The following is a 27,915-nucleotide window of genomic DNA, read 5'->3' as shown; positions in this document are numbered from 1 at the left end:
GCCAGCTGAGGCTACACGAGACCATCTCAAAAACAACAAAACAAAAACTAAAATACTCTTTCAGAAACGGTTTAATGGCTGAGGCACTGTGGTTAAAGTGCTTGTCAGCGAGTGTAAGGACTAGATAGAGTTCTGAGGACCCCACTTCAGATACCTAGAACCCAAGGACACGCCTGGTAGACCTGCTGCCCACCTGCAATCCCATCCTCCCTGGAGGTCAGGGATCACCAGCTTAGCCAGCAAAACTAGCTCTATTATCAAGTTCCGGGTCTCATTGACAGACCCTGTTTGTCGTTTTTGTCTTTAAAGACAGGGTTTTTCTGTAGCCCTGGCTGTCCTAGAGCTAGCTGATTGTGTAGACCTGGCTTATAGGCTGGCTTAAAACTCACAAAGATCTGCCTGCCTCTGTCTCCCAAGTGCTGGAATTTAAAGCATGCACCACCACCTGGGGAGAGGCCCTGTTTTAATAATGTGGAAGAGGAAAATGGCTCCTAACATTAGCTTTTTGCCTCCACATTGTAGGCTCACACAGGTACATATATGCATGCATGGGATCCACTGCTCCCACATACATGAAAAAGCAGATTATCTTTTAGATCAACAAATGTTTTAAAGTATCCACTTGTTACCCACCATTATACTGTAATTAAGAAGTACATACATAGTTATTTGTCTTAAAGTCTGAGCTAAGGACCAAGGCACACAGTCCCTACCCCTGAGGAACGTTGCAGGATGGAGGTAGGTAGCAGGTAACCTAATGATTATCTATTATTCAGAGTGATAAGGGCATTGTCAAAACCTGTCATCCCCATCACTGAATATTTTACCAGCAGAGAAAGTGTCTACCCTTTGAATTAAAAAAAAAAAAAAAAGTCTCCAGTGACGACTGCCTGTGCCTGTTCCCTCCACACTCAGCTCCATTTGCAGCAGCTTCCAGACTGCACAGGGCTAGCCCTATCCCTAAAGTGGGTGTTAGTGTTAGCAAAGCTTGCAGAGTATAGGAGAGGAGCTGAAATGTGGCTACTGTTACAGTTTCTCATTCCTGCGTTCACTTTGTTTTTAACCCTCATACAGGATCTTGCCTTACCTTTGAGTAGACAAGAATCACTTTGTAAAAGGGAACTTTTAATGTATAAACATAGATTTAGGGGTTGGGGATTTAGCTCAGTGGTAGAGCGCTTGCCTAGTAAGCGCAAGGCCCTGGGTTTGGTCCCCAGCTCTGAAAAAAAGAAAAAAAGAAAAAAAACCCATAGATTTAGCATGTACTTTTTGGCATATAAGTTTAGAATTTTAAGCAGCACAGAGAAAAGTTGATTCCTGTCTAAAAGCTCTGACCAAAATGAGGTTGGGTGAATTCCTGCATTCTGAAGGCAGAGACAAGCAGATCTGAGTTCAAGGCCAGCCTGACCTACACAGACCTGTCCTCAAGACAGTGAGCTTGAAGTCAAGTTCTTAGAAGCTTGTGTCCTTCTTCCTCCTCCCCTTTTTTTCCTGTGGGTCTGTCTGTCTGTCTGACTCACATTCCTCCCCCCCCACCCCCCTCACTCACTCATTACCCCAGGAAGAGGCTTTTCTGACCTCTTGTGTGTCATCTTGTGTGTCCCACAGCCTGATGGGAATGCTGAATTTTCAGGTCCTAGTCCTGGTCTGGGAAGGCTTGGTTTCCCTTTTCTGTCACTTATACCCTGATTGTCCTGATTTTATTTTATTTTTTTTTTTAATCTAGTATTGGAGAGGTGTCAGGATTAGAAGTTAGGAGTAGTGGCAGAAAGGTAGGAAGATAGTTTATCTGATGGAATCTCTGGGTTTCTCTGTCTGAAGAGGGTTTGTCCTGCTGTTAGGAAAGGAGCTGAGCATTTCAGTCAGCAGACAGATTCTCTGCAGTGTTTGGTGCTACAACTGGTTTTTTGTTGGAATTTTTTTTGGTTTGAGGTTTATATTGTTGTTTTGTACCGGCTGGTCTCAAACCTATTGCAGTCCTCCTGCCCCAGTCTCTCTAGTATTGGGGTTGCAGGCAAGACGGCATCTTTTGTTAAGGTCTGTGTCCCACTCAGATCTGATGGCTCCCAACCTCGGTGTTGGGCTTATCTTGCCCTGCCCTGCCCTGCCCTGCTCCAGGGAACGCCTTTCATCTGTGCTGTCCTGTCTGCCTGGTAGACCTTCAGGCTTTGCCTGTGTGAGGTCCCCTTGCCTTTTCCTTACCCTGGGGCGGAGTGGTCTTAGTAAAGACTTGGAAACAATCTGTCAGTTCTCTCTTCAGAGACACCCAGCCTTTTTTTCTATTTTGGAAAAGAAAAACTCCCAGATTTATCCACTTCTCAACTTTCCTAGAAGACAGGTTACATGTGATCGTGGCAGAGGTAAGCAAGTTAGTTATCCTGGGCGGACAGGGATGAGCACATTACAATGCCTTGATGTTTTGAGGGTAGATGGAAGCCTTGGTCATCTTTAAAATTTTTCTGTTTTGGCTTGAATCATTTCTCATTCCCAACTCTGCTGTTTTCCTTCACTTAATTTGGGTCTTCCAGTCAGGCAGCTGAAGTGTGTTCTCTCCACCTGGCCCCTTCTTTGCCCTCTGGGAAGTCTGAGAGAAAGCACCCTGGCCCTGTAGCACTAGACTCTGTAGCTGTTGTAACCTGAGAAAAGAAGGGAAAAGGCCTGGCCTCTGGAGCCAGTTGACTCCCTGTGGCCTGCCAGAGGCTAAGAACCTTGCTCACTCAGCTCCCTCCCTCTTTCCCCTCCCCTGCTGCATCAGGGCCCTCCCCCATCCGCACACACGGGCTGCTGGGTAAGTGGCAAGATGGCTCCCCTGCATGTCTCCGGCTGAACGCTGCCGCTTTGCCAATACAATAGAGCCAGCTTACTACCAGCAACCTGGCCCTCTTCCTCCTCTTCCTCCAGAGAGACCAGTCCAGCCGAACTCGGGGTTTGCCGTGAGGACTTAAACGCTTATCTCTTAAACGCCCGATCTATTTTAGCCTCCCCGCTCCACCACCACCTCCCCTTCATTTACCATTTTTTTGGATTCCCCAGTTGCTGCATCTTGATTTTCTCTCTCTGGATCGGGTGGCTGGGAGGAGGTGGTGGGATCTCGGGGCAAGGAAAGTGGTTTGTTTGGTTCGGGGGTTTTTGTTTTAATTTTTTTAGGATTTTTTTGTTTGGTTTTTGTTATTTCTTCCATTCCAGAAAGGGATAAACAGCACTTCCAGGGGGAGAAAAAATAATGATGTTCTCAGACAGCAGAGCAGGGTGAGAGCCTCGCATCCCCATGTGTCCTGCCCCACCTCGCCGCCGCCTCCTCAGCTTCCTCATGGCTCCCACTGTCTTTCATTTTGGTCTGTTTTCAGGCATTCGCTTCTCCCTTTGTCCTTCCTGCTCGGTTTCTAATTGGCCCCGGTTGCCCTCTCTGAGCAATAGGCTGTTTGTTTTGGTTTGGGTTTTTGATAAGCCTTTCTTCAAGATTTAAGCAGAAAATCACGTGTTCTGTGGGGGCCTGTTAGCTTGGGGGCCCAATCCTGACTTCCCCCTCCCCCTCAGCTTTGCACCTCTCCCTGCCTACACTGGGGAGGCTTTTCTGACCTCTCGTGTGTCCCACAGCCTGGTGGGAATGCTGAGTTTTCAGGTACTAGTTCCTGGCCTGGGGAGGCTTGGTTTCCTTTTTCTGTCACTTATACCCTGATTGTCCTGATTTCGATTTTTTTTTAATCTACTTTTTTGGGGGTGTCAGGATTAGAAGTTAGGGGTTGTGGCAGAAAGGTAGAAAGATAGTTTATCTGATGGAATCTCTGGATTTCTTTGTCTTAAGTGAGTGCTAACTTGTGAGAGTGGGTTCCAGGTTTAGGGGGAGTTGTCTGCTGTGGGGGAGGGTATTGCTGACTTGGGAGGCCTGTTCCCTTTATCTCTTGGAAGTTGGAATGAGGGAATGGGAGTGACTGGGTAAGAGTCAAGTGGAAGAACAGTTTCTGCTCTGAGCAGGTGAAAGTGGTCTGGTGACTCAAGTTTTCATACTTTAGTAGTTTAGGTTTTCGGAAAACTAGGATGAAGGAGAAGTAGGCGTACTTCCCAACCCCTCACTCTCTTCTGTTCCTGGGATCTCAGGACCTGTGCCTCATCAGGCACTTGCTTATTAGCAGTTGACTAAGCACAAGGTCAGGATCGTTTGCTACACCTGAGCCCCTTCCTCTTGCTTTTGTTTTTATAAGAGAAGCAGGCTTCCTTTAGGTTCTTGTATAACTTAAAGATGCCTTGACTGGTGAATAGAGAGGCTACAGCCTTAGCGTCAAACTGAGGTTACTTTTGAAGGACTTTTCAGAGGAGAATGTTGGTTTTGTGCAAGAGAACTGTGCAGTTAGTATCTAAGAACTCTGAGTGCTGGGTGCCCACATACAGGTAGCAGCGTTGTCCCCATCTGGCCATGAGCACTGTAATCTATACTTTTTTCTCAAGGAAAACATGCCCACTTTCCCATGGTGGCAGAGTTCTAATCGGTTCTAAAAGGCTACAGTCCCACCCAAGTAAGGAGCCATTGGGATTTTATGGCCCCAAAGCTAACATCTTGCTCTCTCTTCCCCCTCATTCTCTCCTGCCCTTTCCTTCAACCCCTTCCATCCTGTCAGTGAAGAGAAGGAGGACGTGACCATGGACACAAGTGAAAACAGACCTGAAAATGAGGTTCCTGAGCCTCCTGTGCCTATTGCAGACCAAGTCAGCAATGATGACCGCCCAGAAGGCAGTGCTGAAGAAGAGGAGAGGAAAGAGGTAACTAGCCGAGCCACCTGTTGGGGAGGGTGGGCAGAGTGTGGGCCTAGGGAGAATAGATCCCTCTTACACAGTGGGATGACTTAAAGGGGACAAGGCAGGGCCTTGGATCAGGATAGGGCAAGGGAGAATTCGCTGGTTTAGCAAGGGATACCTCTTGTGATAGGGACAAGGTCTTAGGTTTCCTTCCCTACATGAGAAGTAGTATTACGTACCAGGCTTCTAGTTTGGAAGTCTGTTGATGGCTCTTTTTTTAAAAACCCAAGTGCAGCTAGCTTTCTGTGAAGCTAACTCCTTGAGCTTTCCCTCCTTTTTAAAAGCTTGATGGCACTCAACGCCACCTAGTGGGGCTTTGGGTCTCTTACCAAGTCAGCCATGCTCAGGAATTTTTGTTGCTCTTCTGCCCCCCAGTGGTCTAATTACAGAAATGTAGCTTCTTCACCCAGGGCCTGAACCAGAAGGCCGTCTGTCTCGTTTTGTTTTTGTTGTTCTGTTTTGTTTTCGGGTTTGGGGGATTTTTTTGGCACATATATTACCATTTTGTCCTGTGCCCAATCCAAGAGGCTTCCCTCATTGGAGTCAGCGAAATCTTCTTGGCTCTTAAAGAAATAGAATTAGCTGGGTTGGGGAGTGGTATTATTACAGAGTGGGAGGGGCTGTTGTGTGTGTAGCCTTTCTCTGATGTGTGTTGCGGGGGTGGGGGCCGGTGAAAGTGATTTGATGTGCAGAATATTATTTATTACAAGGTCCTTCTTCCCCGTAAAACTTTGTCCAAGTACCTCATGTACGGTAATCCGCCCGTAAAATATAACCCTGCCCAACTGGCCAATCGCTGATGCCGCCTCTACCTCTGGACCCACCCGCTGCTACTGAGCCGCCCAATCAGAGCCGAGTCTGCTATCCAGGTGTCTTGGCCAGAGGGGGCATGTCTGTGGGCTTCTGTGATGGTCCCCCTTTTGCCTCCCTGTCTTGCTTACATCAGGGGGCTAAGAAGAGCACTGTTCTGGAGAGACTTGTATTGAAAACAAAAGGCATTTGGAAAGGGGTGGACTTGAATCATCTCCCTACTCGGGACACCCCAAGAAGAGTTTGTGCCAGTGCTGGGGCGCCTGCCCACGTGCCCTTACCTATCAAAGACTGTGGGTTGCCTTGTGTGCTACAGACTGTTGGGATCCCCATCTAGGGACCGAGAAACCCAAGAGAGTCAGATGTCTGTGATGACAGTGCCGTGCTGTAAACACTTGAGTGGGACCGGTGGCCTAAACTTTGCGGACTGGGAACCCTGCAGAGAAGTCTAGGGTCTGTACCTCAGGGATGTGAAGCTGGTGACGCCTGGCCCACGCGTCATCACTTGCTCCTCACACGGACTTCGCTTTGGTCCCTGCTGTCCATGGTGAAGAGCAGCAGCATGTTGGGTGCTCCAACTTCTCCATCCTTGGAGGCAGGGACTCGCTCGTCCACCTGACCAGAACCACTGTCTCGGCTGCAGTCCCTGAGGAGACAGATGCCGTCCACAACCCAGAAGACACGCTCTGATTTTGCCGCTGAATGTGACGAGGTCCTGGGGAGATCACTACTGCTGCTGTCCCCAGCCTACCTTCATCAGAGGCTCCATGACCCCACCGGGTGACAGGACCTCCCCAGTTACACTCAGGAGGAAGGGACTTTGGAGTTGTCGCTGGACCCAAGCGTTGGGTGGTGGCATTGCTGCAGCTTGCCACTGGTGGACATAGGGTCCTGCCTGCCTCACGGAAGGCAAGGAGTGTTCGTTCCTGCTGCTCTCGGGCCATCTCATCAGGGACAGCAAGATGAGGCCCTGTAGGGCCAGGACTGGTGTTCTGCCCCCATCCCCCTCTGCCCCTCGCTGAGGCTGGCCATCGCCAGTGAACTGTTTTGACATCTTGGAAACTGGGCAGCGTCCCCCCACACGTTTCCCTCCCGCCCCCCCTGCGCCCCTGGGAGGACTCTGGCAGTGCCACGCTGACTACCACGCCGTGCGCCCACCTTTTTTGCCAACCCAACCCCCCACCAATTGCACAACGCCTAGCAGGGAGGGCTCATTCTGATTGGACGGCGGTTGACTAGATACAGTACACAGTGAGGTGCGATTGGCTGAGCTGAAGACCCCAGGTGTGAGATGGTACCTGGAACATTTGTCATATTCCTAGTTTATTCTTTGATTTTTCTACTTCTCTTTAATCTTTATTTTTAGTTCTTTCTTTATTTTTCTGGTTTCTTTGTTAGGTTTATTTATTTGGTTTGTGTTTTTCTTGTTTTAATTAAGTTTTTTTGTTTGGTTTTTTGGGTTTTTTTGTTTGGTTTCTTTTTTGTTTTTGTTTTTTTTTTTTTTTTTCCTTTTCTCACTAACTTACCCATCATGAGCAACCTAGCTAGGGGTCAGGCTGGCCCTTAACACAGACCAAGGAGACTTGGTCAGATGACACAGGTGGGGCTGGGGGTGGGTGGGGAAAGGAGATTAAGAGGGTTCTGCCCTACCCTTTAGAAGGGTGGTAGGGTGGTCTTAGTTTTTCCAGAAATAAGCACCTAAATCTAAAAGTGCCCCCCACCCCATGCCCCTGCACTGTCTGTAATGTTATTCCCACTGTGTGTCTGGGAAGACGCTTGCCCAAATCTGTCTTCTGGGATTTGTTTTGGTTTTGATCCTTGGCCAGAGCCCCCCTGGATTTGAGCCCTACTTGAAGGGGGAGCATTCAGGCTCTGCTGGAGTAAGGGTGGTGGTTGGGAAGGTTGGGGCAGCCTACCCCTTACCAAAACCCCTTACACAAGAGATAGTTGTAAATTCTCTCTGCTACCTGTCAGCCTAAGCGCTTCATCTTCAGTGAACTAGTTAATTATTTTCCTCGGTGTTGCTCTGGGTGCTCTTCAAGTATCCCGCATCCTGTCAAAATGTCAGACTGGGTGCTAAGTAAAGGAAGACTGTCGAAGTTACCGTCTCAAGAGTTGATTTTTCTCCTATCTTTCAAATTGGCAAGGAAGGACTTGGGAGGACCCAGTTACTGGCTCTGGGCGTAGCTCATTGGGTGCCCTCATCCCTTAGAGTTGAGGGCACGATCAGCAACTTTACAGGGCCAAGAGGGAGCCGGGCATGGTGGCTCATGTCTGTAATCCCAGTGCTTGGGAGGCTGAGGCAGGAGGATCACTGAAAGTTTGATGATGTAGCCTAGGCTACAAAGTGAGAGCCTGTTTCAAAGAACCCAAAAACTGATTACATAGCTGGAGTTGTTAAATCCCCTCTCCATCTTATTTCTGGCAAAGCTAATACACTGGTGTGAGGTGATAGACGTGACCTCCCGTGACGTTTGCTTTAATTTCCCTCTAACTTGCATTGATTCTGCTTCGTTTTTTGCCGTTTGCTGCTTCTGTTTTGGTCTCTATCTGTCAGTCTCTCTCTCTGTCTCTGTGTGTCTTTGGCATTTATGCTAAGATTGCCTGATTTAACCTCCTCCCCCCTCTCTGTGGGGTGTCTCTCTCTCTCTCTCTTTCTTCCTTATCTTCTCCATACAGAGCTCGATGCCCAAATCATTCAAGAGGAAAATCTCCGTTGTCTGTAAGTCTAGCCCCAAATCCCTGGTAAAAGTTATAAAAACTGTTCACAGACGATTAGAATTTCATTTTCCCCCAGTAACATTCTCAGAACCAATCCTATCATGCTTTTCTAGCTGTGTGTGTGAGTGCCTGTGTGTGCGTGTGCGTGTGTGTGAGTGTGCGTGTGTGTGAGAGTGTGTGTGTGTGAGTGTGGTGTGAGTGTGCATGAGTGTGTGTGTGTGTGTTGAGGATTGAACCCACAGCCTTACGGCAGGCACACAGTACCACAGCAGCTTCCCCACTCTACCCATACTTTAAGGAGAGCACTGTACCTCAGACCATTTCCAATCTATTCTTTTATTACTTATTTTTAAGACAAGGTTTCTGCTATGTAGACCAGGCTGACGAAAACTGAATCCTGCCATATCCTCTCAAGTAGCTGAGATTACAGGCATGTGCTACCACACCCAGCTCTTAGAGGAGTGTATCCTTTCTGGTGTCTGACCTTGAATTTGAAGAGATGCCTGTGTGATGCTTTCTATTTCATACTTTATTCTAACACACAATCTAAGAAACAAATGTGCTCCTGACAGTAACAAGATTTATTCATTATGTATACAGCATTCCACCTGCATGTATGCCTGCATGCCAGAAGAGGGCACCAGATCACATTATAAATCACATTATAAATGGTTGTGAGCCACCATGCGGTTGCCGGGAATTGAACTCAGGACCTCTGGAAGAGCAGACAGTGCTTTTTTTTTTTTTTTTTTAGATTTATTTATTATGTATACAGTGCTCCACCTGCATGTACACGTGCAGACCAGAAGAGGGCACCAGATCTCATTACCGATGGTTGTGAGCCACCATGTGGTTGCTGGGAATTGAACTCAGGACCTCTGGAAGAGCAGACAGTGCTTTTTTTTTTTTTTTTTTTTTTTTTTTTTAGATTTATTTATTATGTATACAGTGCTCCACCTGCATGTACACGTGCAGACCAGAAGAGGGTATCAGATCTCATTATAGATGGTTGTGAGCCACCATGTGGTTGCTGGGAATTGAACTCAGGACCTCTGGAAGAGCAGACAGTGCTCTTAACCTCCGAGCCATCTCTCCAGCCCTCCTGAGAGTAAACTTAAATTGTTGCCCACTGAGGAACTTGGGCAGTGGTAGTTTGGTAGTAGTCTTGTTTTCTGGTTGTTCTGAAATTTGCTGTGTAGATCAGGGTGGTTTTGAACTCAGAGATTTCCCCTTCATTTCCAAGTGTTGGGATTAAAGGTGTGTGCCACCATGCCCAGACACACAGTAGGGTGCATGTTGCGGAAGTTTATTAGAAGCACATAGTGTGACAGTGTGGTCCTGTGTCCAGGTTCTCCTGCACTTAGTCTGAAGTGCTCCTCCAACTAGTTGCCTACCTTCCTTCAGCTGCGAATAGTTTCCATCTGTAAGGAAGGGACAACATCGTTTTTGTTCACTCTTTACGCCTTAGTTTCCCTAGGGTTCCCTCCCCCATCTTTTCTTACATTAACCTTTTATTAAAACTCCAGCCAAAGGCAACCTATAAGTATTACGGTGTGAGCTAGTTAGGAACCTGAGACCATCTAACTGTTGGGTCCTATTTTTTGGGGACAGCAGCTACCAAGGGGGTGCAAGCTGGAAACAGTGACACAGAGGGGGGCCAGCCTGGTCGAAAGCGTCGTTGGGGAGCCAGTACTGCTGCCACACAGAAGAAACCTTCTATCAGTATCACCACTGAGTCACTCAAGGTGAGGTGGGTGGGGCCAGGGAAGGGAGGATCAGACATGTTCAGGTGGGAGTAGACATGGGCCCAGTGTAACGGGGTAGCGGGGGTGTCTGTGTCCCAGAGCCTCATCCCCGACATCAAACCCCTGGCGGGGCAGGAGGCTGTTGTGGATCTTCATGCTGATGACTCCCGAATCTCTGAGGATGAGACAGAGCGTAATGGCGACGATGGGACCCATGACAAAGGACTGAAAATATGCCGGACAGTCACTCAGGTAAAAGTACTGCACCCTGCATCGGGTGAGGCAGTGGGCAACACCGAACAGCTGAGGAACTGAGGTAATGTTCTAGAAGGGGAACTCCTATGCCGAGGACCTGGTTATGTCAACACTGCTAGTTGCAAAGAAGACTTTACTAGGACCCAACTCTACCAGTTTGTTTACTCCTGTTTCATCAGCCTGTGCCACATACCAGAATTGAAAACTAAGGTTGACAAAGCCTCATACTTTAACATCTTGCCTCATGCAGAAAACTAGTTCAGGCCAGCAAGACTGCTCCGTTGTTAGGGGCCTAATGCCCATCCTCTGGACTCATGTGATGGAGAGAACCTATTTCCAAAGCTGTCCACACGGAGATGACCGCATGTGTTCATGGACACACAAGGGCATACAAATAATTACATGCTTGTTTTTGTTTTCAATAAAACAAAACAATAAAATAAGACATTTTAGCCAGGCACAGAAGCACATGCCTTTAATCCCAGGAAGGCTTGGGCAAGGGGATCTCTGTGAGGTCAAGGCCTGCCAGGACTACATAGATGATGTCTCCAAAAAGACATGAAGCAGAAGGTGAGGGTTATGGAGAATAACCTCCACCAGTGGCAGAGGTTACTATGACTACTGTCTGTCTGGGAGCCAGAGTCAACAGAGAACGTTCTGGTATGGTGAGAAAGCACCTCTGTTTGCTGATGTCTTGTAGGTAGTACCTGCAGAGGGCCAGGAGAACGGGCAGAGGGAAGAGGAAGAAGAGAAAGAGCCTGAAGCAGAGCCTCCTGCGCCTCCCCAGGCGTCGGTGGAGGCTGCCTTGCCCCCACCTGTGGAGCATGAAGTAAAGAAAGGTGGGTGAGCGGCAGCAGCCCCTGAAGTCTCTGAGGCCCTCGTTTGGACCCATCTGAGCATGGGATGCTTGCTGCCTTGTATTCCACAAGTTTTCTGTGGTGTTTCCTAGATACTGTTGTGAACTGGGTTTGAATCTTAGTGTCTGAGACTCCACGATGAGATTCTGCCTTGTACCTGCCGCATTATGGGTTCTTGGCGCATCCAGACGGAAGGGTTGCTGCTTGGTGGGAAATAAAAGGAAGGGGCCAGCAGTGCCGTGACTGAAAGCTGTTCTTACGTTCTCTTCAGTAACATTAGGAGATACCTTAACCCGGAGGTCCATTAGCCAACAGAAGTCTGGAGTTTCCATTACAATTGATGACCCAGTCCGAACTGCCCAGGTGCCCTCCCCACCCAGGGGCAAGATCAGTAACATTGTCCACATCTCCAACTTGGTAAGTCTTCATTCTCTATGAAAGAATGAAATGAAAGAAGAAAGGCTCCTTTTTACTTTGGGGTTTACACTTTGGGTGGGAGCTGGAGACTGGTGCCTCTGGTTAAACACCTTACTGCTGTTGGAGAGAACTTAAGTCAGTCTCTGCATCCACTAAATGGTGCTGGACTCAAGCCTGGATCCTCTGGAAAAAGAAGCCAGTGTTCATAGCCACTGAGCCATCTCTCCAGCCCACATGGGAAATCTTTCCCACCCTCACAACCCCGGATGGGGTTTCTCTGTGTAGACCAGGCTGGCTTCAAACTCAGATTACCTGCCACCCTCCCAAGTCCCAGGAATGAAGGTGTGCACCGCCATCGCCCTGCACACAGGGAGATCCTGCTGCTAGACGTGTAGGTGTTGACTTTAAGACCTTGACGGTTGGTTTTCATTGCAGGTTCGTCCCTTCACTCTAGGCCAGCTAAAGGAGTTATTAGGGCGTACAGGGACTTTGGTGGAGGAGGCCTTCTGGATTGACAAGATCAAATCTCATTGCTTTGTGACGGTGAGGCAAAGGGGCTGACTCCAGTTTCAGGCTCACTGTTCTGTGGGCAGTGTGGGGGACAGATTGGAGGGCCTTGCAGCCGCCGAGAGGACTAAAGGCGCACCATGCCTCTCTGCCTCTTCTCACCAGTACTCAACAGTAGAGGAAGCCGTGGCCACCCGGACAGCTCTGCACGGGGTCAAGTGGCCCCAATCCAACCCCAAATTCCTCTGTGCCGACTATGCTGAGCAAGATGAGGTGAGACGCCTCAGAAGGGGGGTGGGGGTGGATGGGCCAAGGCGGCCAGCACCGGTCCTGGGACCTTTCCCATCCTCAAGTCCCTCCTCTCTACCCAGGCCTGGCTTCCCTCGTTGGGAATGATGTAATTCACATCTCCTTGTCCCTCTACCCACAGCTGGACTATCACCGGGGACTCTTGGTAGATCGGCCATCTGAAGCTAAGACAGAGGAACAGGGAGCACCAAGGCCCTTGCATCCCCCACCCCCACCCCCAGTCCAGCCACCACCTCATCCCAGGGCTGAGCCACGGGAGCAGGAAAGGGCTGTACGGGAGCAGTGGGCAGAACGGGAACGGGAAATGGAGCGGCGGGAGAGGACTCGGTCTGAGCGAGAATGGGATCGGGACAAAGTTCGAGAGGGGCCCCGCTCCCGATCACGGTCCCGTGACCGCCGCCGCAAAGAGCGAGCAAAATCTAAAGAAAAGAAGAGTGAGAAGAAAGGTACTTAGCTGGGAGGAGGGTCAGGGACCAGATGGGTTGGCTCACAGGATTTTATGATTCAGATCTGGTTTAATTCCTTCCACCTCAGAGAAAGCTCAGGAGGAGCCGCCTGCCAAGTTGCTGGATGACCTCTTCCGTAAGACCAAGGCAGCTCCCTGCATCTATTGGCTCCCACTGACTGAGAGCCAGGTGAGTGCTCTTCATGCTCAACAGTGGGTGGAGCTGCTCATCACCCAGGAGACCAACATGACTGACGGTGTAGGCCCTGGCAGGCTTAGGAAAGGAAGAGATGAAGCAGGAGAGTGACTTAGGAGGGCGGGCACTGTAGAGAAAGTGAAAGTGGCGGCAAAGGCAGGATGTGGAATTTGAGAAGCTATTACCCAAACTTCTTGGAACTTGATTTGTTAGCTGAGAAATGCATGCTTTATAAAATCTTCTTTATAAATGCATGCTTTTTTTTTTAAATAGTTACATTTCCTTTTCTATGAGAATTTTTTGGGTGTTATCAGTGTGTATGTTGGGGGACAGGAAAAGGATGTACTTGCCGTGTTGCTTGTGTGGAGGTCAGGACATTTCTGTGGACTTCGGGGCTGAACCAAGTCATCTGGCTTTTGTGGCAGGGGCTTTTACCCAATAAGCTATCTTTGTGGCCCCTTAATGTGAATTAAAATCTGGGAGAATTTTAGACTTGATGCTACTCAGATTTGTCTGCATACAGAGTGATGAAAGCTAGAGAAATATTAGAGACTGGTGCCAGCCCCTGCTGCGTCTTATGGGGGTGGGGGGCACACCTCATCCTGCATGCCTGCCCCTTTTCCTGTTTAACAATGAAACTGACAGTGACCCCGAGCTAGGAGTTCAGGGTCTAGGCCAGAAGCACTAGCTGGGGTCAGTTCAAACAGGACTGTAATTCAGTCTCTGCCTCTGCCCTTCCTGCTTGACCACAGATTGTTCAGAAGGAGGCAGAGCAAGCAGAACGGGCCAAGGAGCGGGAGAAGCGGCGAAAGGAACGAGAAGAAGAAGAACAGAAGGAGCGGGAGAAGGAAGCTGAGCGGGAACGGAACCGACAGCTAGAACGGGAGAAACGGAGGGAGCACAGCAGGGAGAGAGAGAGGGACAGGGAAAGAGAGAGGGACAGGGGCGACCGAGATCGGGACAGGGAAAGAGACCGAGACCGAGGCAGGGAGAGGGATCGCAGAGACACCAAGCGACACAGCAGAAGCCGGAGTCGAAGCACACCTGTACGGGACCGGGGTGGGCGCCGCTAGCTAAGAAAACACTAGGAGAGCTGCAGGTACCTGCCACTCTGCCCTGGGAGGTTAAAGGCCACAGAGGGATAGGTACAGTCACCACCATCACCCTGGAACCAAGGGTCTCACACCGTTGCTCAGTGCTGAACTATAACTGCCACACATCCCCACACACCAAATGGAGTAGTGGCACTCTCCCTATTCCCCAACCTAACTCTTGGAATTTAGCCCTCTCCTTTCTTCCTGTTAAGCCTGAGGGAAGGGCCGGGCTATGAAGGGAGGGATGTGGCCGGAAGTGGGAATAACCATTGTCCCAGACTCCCATTTTCTCTCCATCCTGCTTTCCAACTCCCTCGGTACTCAGCCTTTTGGGAACAGCTGGGGCCAGGACTGGGTCACCTATGAGCTGAATCAGCCTCTCCTGAGTCCCAGGCCCCTGCAGTTCCCGGGTTCTCTGTCCTGCAGCCTCTTGCCCTCTGGTTCCACTTTATATCCACCTTTTCCTTTTGTTCAATTTTTATTTTTATTTTTTTTATTATTAAATGATGTGGTCTATGGAGAAAAAATAAAAATCTGACTTAGTTTTAACTAGTATTTGTGTGCCTTTCCTTGGGGAAGAGTTTGTGTGAAAGGGGCATGTTGAATGGCTGTGAAAATGGTGGGCACCTGCGTTCTTGTGGAGCAGCGACCTTCCTCCGGGATCTTCATTCCTGCCTGATCAGCCCAAAGCTGTATGTCTTTTTACTCTGGGAAATACGGCGGCCTGTTTTCTTTTGCAGTACCCCAACAGCTGGCGGGTTCAGCTTTCCCGTCCCCCTGCACAATTAGGCATTTGGTCACTCTTCAAGGTGCTTCCCACAATTGCCACCAGGGGGTGCAAACACTCTTTAGATTTTGCAAAGAGCATCTCCCCCCCCCCCCCCCAGCCCCCAAAAGGTTCTCACTGCCCACAGATGTGCCTGTCCCTGGCGAGCTCCCTAGACTCTTGCTTCCCCTGCCGTCCTTAAGTTCACCCTAGGTGACTCAACTCGCTGTTGTGACCCGCACAAGATCCTGAGACGGTAGCTTTACAGCCAGCCGCACCCGAACCCAGAGCGTGGACCCGGGTCTCCCGCAGTGCTCTCCCAGCGCCCCGCCTCGCAGTGTGCCTCCGCAGGTGCTGTGCTGGCTGATCTTATTGGGGCCCCTCCACCAGGCCCTGGGAATAATAGCCTGGCCCTGCTGCCCATGTACCTTGCAGTGCTGCGGACCGGCCCGGGAGGGGCCCTGCATCTGTATGCGCCCGGCAGCCCGGGAGCCGCGGGGGCGGGGACTGGCTGGGGAGGGTCGGAGGCAGGGCTCTCCTCTCCCGCGCGAGCCGCCTCTCCTCCGCAGGCGGAGCCTCCTTCCCCCGCCCCCTCCGTCTCGCTCCCTTGTTCTCGCCCGGGCCGCTCAGACCTGCAGCGGAGCCGCGGCGCCGGCTTGGATCTGCTTGGGGCTGCGCCCCCGGGAGCCAGCGACGGAGGCAGGCGGGGCGCTGCTCGTGGTCCCGGGTCCCTCGGTAGAGCCAGGTAAGGGCGCCTGCCCGGGTCGGGAATCCTCGCGGGGACAGCGGGGTACCCCGCAGCTTGCGGTGCGCTCTGGCTGCGAGCCGTGTCGGCTTGGTTCTCCCGCGCTCTGCTCTCTCCCTTCTCACACACCTCTCTCCCTTTGCCTCCCGGTTTTTCTCCACCCTTCCGCCTCTCTGCTCCTTCTCTCTCCCTCATGTCCTGTCTCTTCCCACCTCTTCTGCCTTTTTCTTCCTCTACCTTTCTCCTCTTTTCCCTTTCCCGCTCTCCTTTCCTCTCCCACTACCTTCCTCTCCTTTCCTCTCCTCTCCTCGTTCCATCCCGCTATCCTGTTTCCCCACTCCTCCGTTCCCTTCCTTCTCTCCTGTTCGTCCCGCCTGCCTCTCTGATCCCCTGCTGCCCTCTGGCTTCTTTTCTCTTGGGAGCAAAGGGCCTGTCAGGTGTATGTCTGCTCTGGGAAAGGAGGAGGGGCACAGCTACCTGACCATGGGCCCCTTCTGGGGGAGGGAGAGAAATGGGAAGGGTCCTTTCTCTCCAGCTCCTTTCCCGCAGCCCCTCCCTACCTCTACTGCTCCTGGTAGCTTACTCTACCAGAATGAAGTTCCGAGGCCTGATCTCACACACACACACACACACACACACACACACACACACACACACACACACAGAGAGAGAGAGAGAGAGAGAGAGAGCAGGTTCCTCTGCCCCTGCCAGTTCCCATGCCTGGTACCCAGGACTCCTCTCTGCCTTTCAGATACTCAGGCTGCTTCCCTGATGTCTTTGCTTCTCTCTTGCTGCCCTTCTCTCCCTCCGTGGTCTGTCTGTTTCTCATCTGTTTTTCCCTGTCTACCAGACCATCCCTGATTCTTGATCCAGAGCCCTCAATCTCTCTGTCTCTGGCCCCTGGGTCAGCCTCCGCTTCACATCTCCTCCGTCCCCTGGCACTACCTGCAACCCTGTTCCCAATTCATCCAGTGATAGCCCCACTCTGCTCCCTTAGACCAATTCCCCTTAAAGACTGCAGCTGGCAGAGTGGGCTGGAGGCAGTCTGGAGAGGTGGGGTTCCTCGGGGGCAGGGGGGTCCTTTCCTAAGTCCAGCCCGGCTCAGACTGCACTCCTTGTCTTTCAGCCTGACACTATGAATAAGGAAGGTTGTGTATCTATGAATATCAACCTCTCCGTTTTAAGTCCTTTCTCCGTCCGTCCGTCTGTCTGCCTTTCTAGTCCCCTAGTTATGTGCCCAAGGTAGAACAGGAATAGGATTTGAAATTCCAAGTCCCTTTAGCATTCTCCTCTCCTTTTCCTTCCCAGCTTTCCAGAGTTGACTGACCTGAGATTTATGGGCTTAGAGGGGCTGGAGGTGAATCCAGGCAGAGCCTGAGTGGAAGGCTCAGGCTGTCTGTCTTGGACTGGGTTCTGGGCAGTGGGGTGTCTGGTTTCTTAGAGAGCTGGGCTTCGGTATCTAATTTGGGAGAGGAGTACGATTTAGGTGTTCCTTGATCCTGAGCAGCTACCCGTCCTACAGGTGTGGATCCATGGGGTAGCCTCAACGCGTCTTCCCCAGCCAGCTCATGGGCCACCTGGCCCTGCCCAGCCTCGGCATCCGGGGCCAGTGAACAAGAGCCCTGGCAGGATTACAAACATGTGGGGCCTTGTAAGGCTCCTGCTGGCCTGGCTGGGTGGCTGGGGCTGCATGGGGCGCCTGGCAGCTCCAGTCCCAGCCTGGGCAGGGTCCCGGGGACACTCGGGTCCTACACTGCTGCGGACCCGAAGGAGCTGGGTCTGGAACCAGTTCTTTGTCATTGAGGAATATTCTGGTCCAGAGCCCGTCCTTATTGGCAAGGTAAGGATCAGCCCTCTCCGTGACTACTCTAGTCTGTCAGACCCTTAGGCCCTGCCCAGAAACTTCATCAGTCTGCAATGACCTTGGTCCCATGGCATTCCTCACCCATTACCCAAACCTAGACTCTGACTAACCCCGTGGCTCTGCACTTGGAGCTCTCTGCCGTTTTCTCTGACTCTTGCAGCTGCACTCAGATGTTGACCGGGGTGAGGGCCGCACCAAGTACCTGCTGACTGGGGAGGGGGCAGGCACTGTATTTGTGATTGATGAAGCCACAGGCAATATCCATGTGACCAAGAGCCTGGACCGAGAGGAGAAGGCACAGTACGTGCTGCTGGCCCAAGCTGTGGACCGTGCCTCTAACCGGCCCCTGGAACCCCCGTCAGAGTTCATCATCAAAGTGCAAGACATCAATGACAATCCACCTGTGTTTCCCCTTGGGCCCTACCATGCCACAGTGCCTGAGATGTCTAACGTTGGTGAGCACCCCAGCTCTGAATGCCCTAGCTTACCCGGGGCTCTCTTACTCCTCCGTCTGCTTTGGCTGTCTACCCTAGAACTCAAACCTCCCTTAACTCAGCCCTCTTCACATCCGGGCTCCCTCGATCTACTCTTCTTTCTGGCCTTGCTGCTGCTGAATGGGGTATGGGACTCTCCCACAGGGACGTCTGTAATCCAAGTGACTGCCCACGATGCCGATGACCCCAGCTATGGGAACAGTGCCAAGCTTGTCTACACGGTGCTGGATGGACTGCCTTTCTTCTCTGTGGACCCCCAGACTGGTAAGAATGAACTTTGGAGCCTTACAGGGCAGCCATGGGGACAAGCGCCCCTGACCCGGTGTCTCTCCCTTAGGAGTGGTTCGCACAGCCATCCCCAACATGGACCGGGAGACCCAGGAGGAGTTCTTGGTGGTGATTCAAGCCAAGGATATGGGTGGTCACATGGGGGGGCTGTCAGGCAGCACCACAGTAACAGTCACCCTCAGTGATGTCAACGACAACCCCCCCAAGTTCCCTCAGAGTAAGGGGGGCAGTTCTGTGCCTAACCAATCCTTTGATGCCCTACCTCCAGACCCTGGAAAAAGGAAGTACTGGGGTAGGGAAGGAGGACTGGAGACGTCTCTTAAGAACCCATCTTCCCTCCTTGTTCCCCTGAGGTCTATACCAGTTCTCAGTGGTGGAAACAGCTGGACCTGGAACTCTGGTGGGCCGGCTTAAGGCCCAGGACCCAGACCTAGGGGATAACGCTCTGATGGCCTACAGCATCCTGGATGGGGAAGGATCGGAGGCCTTCAGCATCAGCACAGACTCCCAGGGTCAGGATGGGCTCCTTACTGTACGGAAGGTTAGCTTCCCGCCCCTTCATACCTGCAGACCCAGCTGGGAGTACAGAGCTCAGTGGGAGGGAGGGAGCCTACCTACCATGCACCAAGGCCGAAATTTCATTCCCAGCACCAGACAAAAACCAAAGCGAAACAGAGGACCCCCTGCACCGCGCCCGTGGCTCACTTAAGCCTTGCTCCTAATGTACCACTGCCAATACTTTAACTGTTTCCAAGCCATACTTGGGACCCCTGTGTTGGAGCGTGGGGGTCACGGCAATTTACCTTTTAGAGTTACCAGCTATGCAGTGTGCCACCCACCATGAGCCCTGAGGCCACACCTCTCTGGAGCCACTTCCTCAGCACTGGATGCACACGGAAGACAGTTTGCACCTGTGAGCTGGGCCCACCCCGGTTTCCTGGTGCCTCACTCTCTGTCTCCCCTCCTTGTAGCCCCTGGACTTCGAGACTCGTCGCTCTTATACCTTCCGGGTAGAAGCCACCAACACCCTCATCGACCCAGCCTACCTGCGGCGAGGTCCCTTCAAGGATGTGGCCTCAGTACGAGTGGCCGTGCAGGACGCTCCAGAGCCACCTGCCTTCACCCAGGCCACCTACCACCTGGTAGTACCTGAGAACAAGGCCCCGGGAACCCTGGTGGGCCAGATCTCAGCCAATGACCTGGACTCCCCGGCCAGCCCTATCAGGTTAGCTGGGCCGGGAGCTTGGGAGGAACAAGGCTTTTCACAGGACATGCCGTCTATATGACAAACCGTGTCACTTAGCAAAGATCTCACTTCCTATGCCAGCTTGCTGGTCAGCAGACCCAAGTAGTGGAGGGACTCTGGAGGGACGACTACGGCCCAGCGCAAGGCCCAGCCCAACTGTCCTCGTATTTCTTTGGCTAGACTGGAATGGCACCTCCTAGTGGCAATACAAGCAAATGGATTCTCATTTGATAAATGGATCTCTATTGATCATGCCCTAAGTGCTTCACATCTTACCCACTCGATGACATTTAATTGTCATAATGGCCCAACTGTGGGTGGCTAAGTTGTTTGCCCACCGTGGGGCGACAGAGCTGACGTTCAGATTTGGCGTGGCCCACCCTGTGAACTTCCACTCTTCCACCTTCCTGGCCAGCATCCCTGACACAGCTCTGTGAGGGAGGTGCTGGTGTCCCTCCCGTTTTGCAGTCGGTTAGACAAGGTCAAATGAGTTCCCCCAAGGTCACACAGGTGGTCCGAGGCAGAGCAGGGATGAAGCACAGGTCCCTAGGTTCCCAGAACAGAGCCCACAAGTCTGAAACACAGGGAATGTCCCTCCTCCTACGACTCCTGTGGAATCCAGTCCTTCTAAGTCATAGGGACTCCAGCCTGAATGATGGCTCTGAGTGACTGTAAGGCTCTGCTCAAGACACTCGGACACTCTAGCAAGATGAACCCTGAGGCCCAGCAAGATGAACAGAGGGGAGAGTAGGGAAGGTGGGAGAGGGGGCAACTCCCAGATCAGTCCATTTTCCCTAGATACTCCATCCTCCCCCACTCGGATCCAGAGCATTGCTTCTCCATTGAGCCCGAAGACGGCACTATCCGCACAGCGGTGCGTCTGGACCGAGAGGCCCGTGTCTGGTACAACCTCACCGTTCTCGCCACAGAGTTGGGTGAGAAGTCGTGGGCCCTGAGCATCATTCTGTCAGAGAGCTTTCCCTGAACGTGGGCGGGGAAGGGTAGCGACAGCCGCAACCTCATCTGTGTTCAGCTCCTGGCCCTTGGCCCATGAAACGGGCATCCTCGGGCTGGTGGGGGAGCCTGCCTGATTTGTTCAAACCCAGAGCCATACCTCCCAACCCAAGTGGTAATAACTGCCAGGGCCAGAAAAGGACTTTGCAGGAGTGTGTGTCAGCAGCCCTCAAAAAGGAGCCCTTCTAGGAGCCTTGCAGGGACTTGTCCCTACACACTGAAGTAGGAAACAGTGCCAATTCCGTGTGTGGAGCCCATCTTGTGCCCCCCACCACCAGCAGCAGCACCCGGTTCAGTTCCCTGCCCTGGCGAGACAGGGAAACCCTTCACCCTTCTGTAAGTAACACCTCATGCCCCTGTTCACGCCTCTGCTGTTTTTAAATTGTACATTAACATTATGGCTGTATATACAGACATCAGTACATGTCAGCAAAGAGCTGTAGGTGTACAAACATATAGGCATGTACTCAGGAATGGGTAGAATTTGAGTGTGGCGCATACAGCTGCATGGTACACACCTTTAATCTTAGCACCAGGGAGGGTAAGGCAGGAGAACCAGGGGTTCAAGGACAATCTGAGGTACATGAGATCCATATATGAAGAAAAATACATGTGTGTACATACACACACGTATGCTTATGACGTAGACGCATGTTCACACTTGAGTATTTGCATAGAGTTGTTTTGGCGGTGTCTGTGTGTGTGATCGGATGTGTACAGTGGCGTGTACAAGTACCTGTGGATGATAGTTCCTGTGTGAGTGTTTGTGGATGGTGAGTTATTGATTATTGTGTATTAGGCTTAAGTACCAAAAATGGATTAACTGGTTCAGTCATCACAACCAGATGGGGAGAGATGATTCGTTCCCTGTTTTCCAGTGAAGAAACTCCTAAAGAGAAGTTCAGTGACTTCTCAAACTCACCCAGAAAATAAATGGCAAAGGTCTCTGACCCAGTCAGTCAGTCTGCAGCATGAGCTGTTTTCTCCTCTACCTTCCTGCTCCTCGTGTGGTGTGTGTGTGTGTGTGTGTGTGTGTGTGTACGTGTGCGTGCACGCGTACACGCTGTGTCCTCTTTGGCTGTACCGTGTGTCTGTAGCTGCAGGCGTATCTGTAAAGCTGATTCTGTGTGTACATGTGTGGTGTATGGTACATGCATTGCTACCTCGAGTCTGGTTGCTTGTTTACATGTGGCTGTGCATTTGTGTGTGGCCCTACCGTTTCCTCGTGCTCTTCAAATTCTGTTCTTATCCCTGCCCTGACTTTGGCTAGTAGTTCATGGCCCTTACTGCAGTGTAAGACTGGGCTCGTGTCATTCGGTCTCTAGTTACCTTAGGGCCAGGCAGCCCACACAGCCTGCCCTGCCCCGGGCTGTGAACTCAACCTATTTCACCAGAGCCAGCAGACTGGCCTCGACCCAGACAAAAGATGACTTGGCAGTGAGAAACAAAGCAAGATGCTGGTAGGGAGCCACCTAGGGAGGGGCCTAGGCTCTACACCCTGTAGACCATGAAGCTCTTTCCCCTACAAGGTCAACTCTCAGTGATATGAATTGGTTATTACAGCTTCCCAAACCACCTTTGATGGCGCTTGCGCGAGCACGCACACATGTGCGTGCGTGCGTGTGTGTGTGTGTGTGTGTGTGTGTGTGTGTTTTTTCATGTGCATGAAAATGCATTCTATGGGCCAGGGTAGGATGGGGGATAATGCTACACTCACTGTGCATACCTGCTTCATGTATGTTTAATTCGTTTTCAACACCCACATGCTATATGTATGGTATGACTTTATATTAATTTCGTGGTTTCTATTTACACACCTTGTATGTACCTTCTACCGGCCCTCCATGTATGCATGTGCTGTACTTACCTTGCACGAGTTGCTGTGTGTGTGTGAATCATCGGGTTTTGTATTGGCATGTGTATTGTATAATAATACATAACTTACGTGAACATATCTGTGTGAGCACCCGTGTTCTTGGTATAGAGCACCCATATCTTGGTTCCACCCACTTTAAAACATGGCTTGCTGCTGGTGTATTACACAGTAGCTCATGTTCTGTGCACATGCTGGGCAGCACCTATGCCTCTATGACCAGGTATGTTGTATGTGCATGTATGGTGTACATATGTTGGTATTCTGACTTCAGATAGCTCTGCGCAATCCTCCCGAGTGCAAGTGGCCATCCAGACGCTGGATGAAAATGACAACGCCCCCCAGCTGGCCGAGCCCTATGACCTCTTTGTTTGTGATTCGGCAGCCCCTGGGCAGGTAAGCAGCTGAGGCGTGATGGGTTGACATCTCAAGGCCGCCAGCAGCCACCCCACTAAAAGCTTCGGTCGTCTTCCCCAGTTGATTCAGGTCATCCGGGCTTTAGACAGAGATGAGGTTGGCAACAGTAGCCAAGTCTCCCTTCAAGGTCCTGTGGGCCCTGATGCCAACTTTACAGTCCGGGACAACCGAGGTGGGTGGCCTCAGCATCCACACCCATGCCTAACTCCCTCCTCTCCTTCCCACTCCTGGCCCAGCCCGATTGCCCCCGCCTGACCTGGCACTGGGCTGAACCAACCCTACAGGAAGGTACTTCAACCGCCTTCCTTTTTCCACAGATGGCTCTGCCAGCCTGCTGCTGCCTTCCCGACCTGCTCCACCCCGCCAGGCCCCCTACCTGGTTCCTATAGAACTTTGGGATTGGGGGCAGCCAGCCCTGAGCAGCACTGCCACCGTGACTGTGAGTGTGTGTCGCTGCCAGCCTGATGGCTCCAGGGCACCCTGCTGGCCTGAGGCTCAGCTCTCACCCACCGGTCTCAGCACTGGAGCCCTACTTGCCATTGTCACCTGTATGGGCACCCTCCTTGGTGAGTCGGGCTACCATGGGACAAGATGTGGTATCTGGGTCTGTTTTCCGGGGAAGGAGAAAGCAGGTCTATAGGACGTGAATGACCTTCTCAGGCCTAGATTTTCTATTACCTGATAGGTCCAAGAGAAAACGTCTGTCCTTATAATTACTGGACCTGCAAATCCATGAAAGTGACTAGCCAGAAAAATCGCTTGAGCCCTTATTCTGTGCCGATCCTGGTGCTGGGCACAGCACAAACGTTTCATTTTAATCTTTCAAACACCTAAAGAGATAAAACTTTTGTTTCCCTCACGTAAACTTCTCACACATAGCAAATAAAGGGCAAAGGAAGGATTCAAACAAGGATTACCAAATGTCAGATCTAGGGCTTGTAGACTCTGGCCCCTCTGCCTCAGTTTTCATCTGGTCCTGCATGGAAACCAGATGGCCCCGTGGCCTGTGTGTTCTTGTGCAGCCCTGGTGGTGCTCTTTGTGGCCCTGAGGCGGCAGAAGCAGGAAGCCTTGATGGTACTGGAGGAGGAGGACGTCCGGGAGAACATCATCACCTATGATGATGAGGGTGGCGGAGAGGAGGACACCGAGGCCTTTGACATCACAGCCTTGCAGAACCCGGACGGAGCCGCTCCTCCAGCAGCCGGCCCGCCCGTACGCCGCGATGTGCTGCCGCGGACCCGAGCGCCACGCCAGCCCAGGCCACCGGGCCCCGCTGATGTGGCGCAGTTGCTGGCGCTGCGGCTGCGCGAGGCGGACGAGGACCCCAGCGTTCCCCCGTACGACTCCGTGCAGGTGTATGGCTATGAGGGCCGGGGCTCCTCCTGCGGCTCGCTCAGCTCCCTGGGCTCGGGCAGCGAGGCTGGCGGGGTCCCCGGCCCCGCCGAGCCACTGGACGACTGGGGCCCACTCTTCCGCACTCTGGCAGAGCTGTATGGGGCCAAGGAGCCCCCGGCCCCCTGAGGCCGGCCCTGGCCCTGCCGCTGCGCTGCGGTGGGGTAGCGCACACAGGCCCTCTGAGTGAGCCCCACAGGGTCCAGGCAGGCAGCGGCAGGCCAGGGGCCCAATGTGTCCCTCCTTTTCCCCTCCCTCCTACCTCCCACTCCTCAGTCTGTGTGTTTCTCCAGAGATCCCTGTCTGTGACTCTCCACTGTCCGGGGGGGTTGAGTTTTTTAACTGCCCCCGACCTCTGTTCTCACTGTGACTCTGTGGCTTTTTGTCTCGTAATTCTAATCGCTCAGATTCTGTCCCCCTTGACCATACACATGCTCTGTCTGTCTCCTACCCACATGTCCCTCCCTTCTCTTTGAGTCCCTGTGACTGGCTTTTTGGTTTGTTTGTCGTGTTTTGTTTTGTTTCTGTTATCCATCCCAAAAGCAAGAGAATCTTCCGGCCACTGCTGCCCCACCCTACTGCAGGAGATGCTCTGCTCCAGGTTAGTGGCCAGGGACTACATAGGAGCCGGGTGGACCAAAAGCGCTCTCCCAATCCTGCTCCTAAACCAACTCCTATCCCTTTCAGACCTGCCCGCATGGTTCCATCCATCACTCATGGCCTCCTCCTGGCTCCATTGGCTTCTAGCAGAAGGAAGGAGGGGAGCCAGCCCACCTCCTAGGGCAAGAGCTTCAGCCCCACGTGGCCACCTCCCTGGAGCTCTGCCCAGCTGTCACAGCCTGCCCTGGGCATCCCAGCTCTGGGCATTGTCTTGTGTGCTTCTCAGGCCCCAGAAGGAAAGGGAGGGGGAGGGGGGAAGGCAGCTGGGGAAGAGGGAAAAGGGAGGAAAGGGAGGGGCCTCCATCTCTAATTTCATAATAAACACTTTATTTTGTAAAGTAAGAGCCTGCTTCTGTTTCTGCACTGTTTCTGGACAGAGTTTCCTTTGTGTTGAGGGTAGAAACAGTCAAAGCCTCTCTACCTCTGGTTCATCCCTTCTCCTAGGTGGCACCCACTTTAAGACTCAGAGGGAGGAGTGTGGGGACTATTCCACTTGGAGGAGGAGGATACTGACTGTCGCCATGCCTACCACCAGCTCTTCAGTTCCACTTCCATTTGTCTCAGGCGGTCTGTGGGATTGGCAAGAGAGGTGTGAACAAGGGGAATTCAGGGTGAGAGTGTGAAGACATGAGACCAAGAGGAGGGAAAGCGGAGTCTGCACTCAAACACAGCAACAAAAATGTGGGTTGGTAGAGGGCCGAAGGCTGCAACCCAGCCCTGGGCCTGGAGCACTAATAAGGGGTGACCTGAGGTACTAACCAGGACCTGTCACTTCCTCTGTGACACACACTCCCAAGCCCAGAAGGTCTTGGTCTACATGGAGCACGGAAGAGTCAGGATGGAAGTGTCGAGAGGTAGAATCCATCAGGTATTGTGCCAGCTAGACAGGACTGCTAGCATCCCCAGTGGCCATTTCCCAAGGCAAAGGAGACAAGCCTTAGGACTAGGACAAGCCTCAGGCCTCTTCTCCAGGGCTACCTAACAGTAGGTGGGACCTAGTCAGTCTTTGTGATGCTCCCTACTCAATGTGTAAACCTGGCCATTGGAGAAAGCTGCTCCGATGGGAGAGACAGGGTCTCACGGTGTAGTTCAGGCTGATCTGGAACTCACTGTAGAGCCCTGATTGGCCTTGAACTCACAGCAGGCTTCCTGCCTGCATCTCCTGGGGGGCTGAATGGAGGTCACAGGGCTGGGGGCAAACCTTATGCCTTCTATAGTTGCTGGTTTAGAATGAGTGGGGTTTAGATACAGTGGGGTGGTCAGATGCTGCTTGTATTCAAATGCTAAATTCTGTACCTCAACACCTGGCTGCTTCAAGAGGAGGGGACCCTCACATATACCAGCTTTTGTTGTAGAAACCTTGCCCTCCAAGTTATCTGTGATTGGTTAATAGATGCCTGCAGCCTGTAGCTGGGCAGAAGAGAGGTAGGCAGGGCTTTGAATCTCAGGCTTGGGGTCTGAAGCAGGGGGTAGGTGGATCACGATGAATTGGCCATGAGAGCCAGTCTGTTGGAGTAGGAGGGGCCTGGGCAGAACATGGCAAGTGTTATCTCAGGGTCACTGACAGTGAGGTAGACACAATAGAGTAGACAGTTGACATCTGCCCAGAGCCAGTGTTTTTAAGGCTCATTATGAAGATTCATGTCTATTATTTGGGAAATAAATTCTCTAAAGTGGGGTAAGGAACCCCCAGGTACTTGCAGGGAGACTGAGAGCCCTCTCTCCCTTGTTGGTTATTTTCTCCCCTGAAGTTGCATTAAAATTCCTGTGTAAGAGCAGGTGGGTATCCATCCCTCCAGGGTCTCAAGAAACTGAAGATTCAGCAACCAAAGCAGGACACCAGAGAAGGCAGGGTCCTGTGGTCAAGGCAAGGCCCTTTGGTCTCACCCTGATACCTGCGTCAACCTTCTTAAAAATTATTGGAACAATAGAGAGAAGGGTACATTCAAAAGGGACATTAGCATCGCCCAGGCCTGCCAACCATGCTGAGGCACTCCGACAATGCATTAAAAACTTAAAGGAGCCTGGGGCTGGAGGAATAGCTCAGGTGTGAAGGCTCTTCAGAAGGCCTGGGTTCAGGTCCCACTCACATGGTGGCTCCTGAGGATCACTAACTCCAGGGGATTCCATATCCTCTGCTGCCCTGCAGGCAGCAGGCAAGTGTGAGGTACAACTAACACATGCAGCAGAATACCCACACATATAAGTCTAAAAGACGTTAAAGCAAGGGGCTGGAGAGATGGCTCAGCAGTTAAGAACACTGACTGCTCTTCCAGAGGTCCTGAGTTCAATTCCCAGCAACCACATGGTGGCTCACAACCATCTGTCATGGGATCCGATGCCCTCTTCTGGTGTGTCCGAAGACAGCTGCAGAGTACTCATACATAATAAGTAAATAAATTGTTTAAAAAATTAAAGCAAAAACAGTTAACAGAACCTGGAGAGGTGACGTAGCACTGACTGCTCTTTCAGAGGTTCCCTTCCCCCCGTCATTTGATTCCCTGCACCCACAGTCATCCAGAACTTTGCTTCCAGGGGACCTGATAGCCTCTCCCAATCTCTGTGGGCACCAGGCATGCATGCGGTACACATACACATACATGAATACATTCATATTAAAAAACAAAACGATGTGCTCGCTTCGGCAGCACATATACTAAAATTGGAACGATACAGAGAAGATTAGCATGGCCCCTGTGCGAGGATGACACTCGAATTCGTGTAGCGTTCCGTGTTTTTATAACAATTGAAATGTAAATAAGAAATATCCAATTTAATAAAGACGGAGAAAAAAAACGACAATAAAGCACTTAAAACATTTCCTCAAGGGGTTGGGGATTTAGCTCAGCGGTAGAGCACTTGCCTAGCAAGCGCAAGGCCCTGGGTTCGGTCCCTAGCTCCGAAAAAAAGAAAAAAAAAAAAAAAACATTTCCTCAAAAATGGCTTAAATTTTTTCCTTGTTCATGTATTTACATAGTGTATCTTTTTCCTGTCTTTTTCCACAT

General features: G+C 51.7%; 2 protein-coding genes and 1 non-coding gene across 39 annotated transcripts in view; all 3 read left to right on the top strand.

Moving 5' to 3' along the window:
• Acin1 (apoptotic chromatin condensation inducer 1) overlaps positions 1–14,699 on the top strand; it is a 44,886-nt gene extending 30,187 nt beyond the window's left edge. For 3 of the 37 annotated variants that reach the window (XM_087585625.1, XM_087585620.1, XM_087585630.1), the window contains 11 exons: positions 4,617–4,758; positions 8,284–8,326; positions 9,937–10,070; positions 10,206–10,322; positions 11,026–11,164; positions 11,454–11,599; positions 12,035–12,142; positions 12,272–12,379; positions 12,537–12,861; positions 12,950–13,050; positions 13,809–14,699. In XM_087585625.1, coding sequence (XP_087441751.1) covers positions 4,617–4,758; positions 8,284–8,326; positions 9,937–10,070; positions 10,206–10,322; positions 11,026–11,164; positions 11,454–11,599; positions 12,035–12,142; positions 12,272–12,379; positions 12,537–12,861; positions 12,950–13,050; positions 13,809–14,129 — 1,684 coding nt within the window. In that variant the 3' untranslated portion in view covers positions 14,130–14,699. 37 annotated transcript variants of the gene reach the window in all.
• Positions 14,700–15,544: 845 nt separating this feature from the next.
• On the top strand, positions 15,545–25,254 carry Cdh24 (cadherin 24). Its single transcript, NM_001427281.1, is given in 13 exon segments — positions 15,545–15,661; positions 17,184–17,501; positions 17,686–17,980; positions 18,164–18,283; positions 18,357–18,524; positions 18,661–18,848; positions 19,279–19,532; positions 20,352–20,488; positions 22,715–22,836; positions 22,918–23,029; positions 23,175–23,423; positions 23,880–24,851; positions 24,938–25,254. Coding segments are annotated over 11 exon segments (2,346 nt in total). The 5' UTR covers positions 15,545–15,661; positions 17,184–17,300; the 3' UTR covers positions 24,380–24,851; positions 24,938–25,254.
• Positions 25,255–27,542: 2,288 nt separating this feature from the next.
• On the top strand, positions 27,543–27,649 carry LOC120097300 (U6 spliceosomal RNA). The gene has a single exon (XR_015639225.1). It is a non-coding gene; the product is annotated as a U6 spliceosomal RNA (small nuclear RNA).
• The last annotated feature ends 266 nt before the right edge of the window (positions 27,650–27,915 follow it).

The sequence above is a fragment of the Rattus norvegicus genome, chromosome 15 (genome assembly GCF_021556685.1).
Source record: "Rattus norvegicus strain SHRSP/BbbUtx chromosome 15, alternate assembly SHRSP_T2T, whole genome shotgun sequence".
In the NCBI taxonomy this organism is placed as follows: Eukaryota; Metazoa; Chordata; class Mammalia; order Rodentia; family Muridae; genus Rattus; species Rattus norvegicus.
This window is presented reverse-complemented; position numbering and strand designations above follow the sequence as displayed.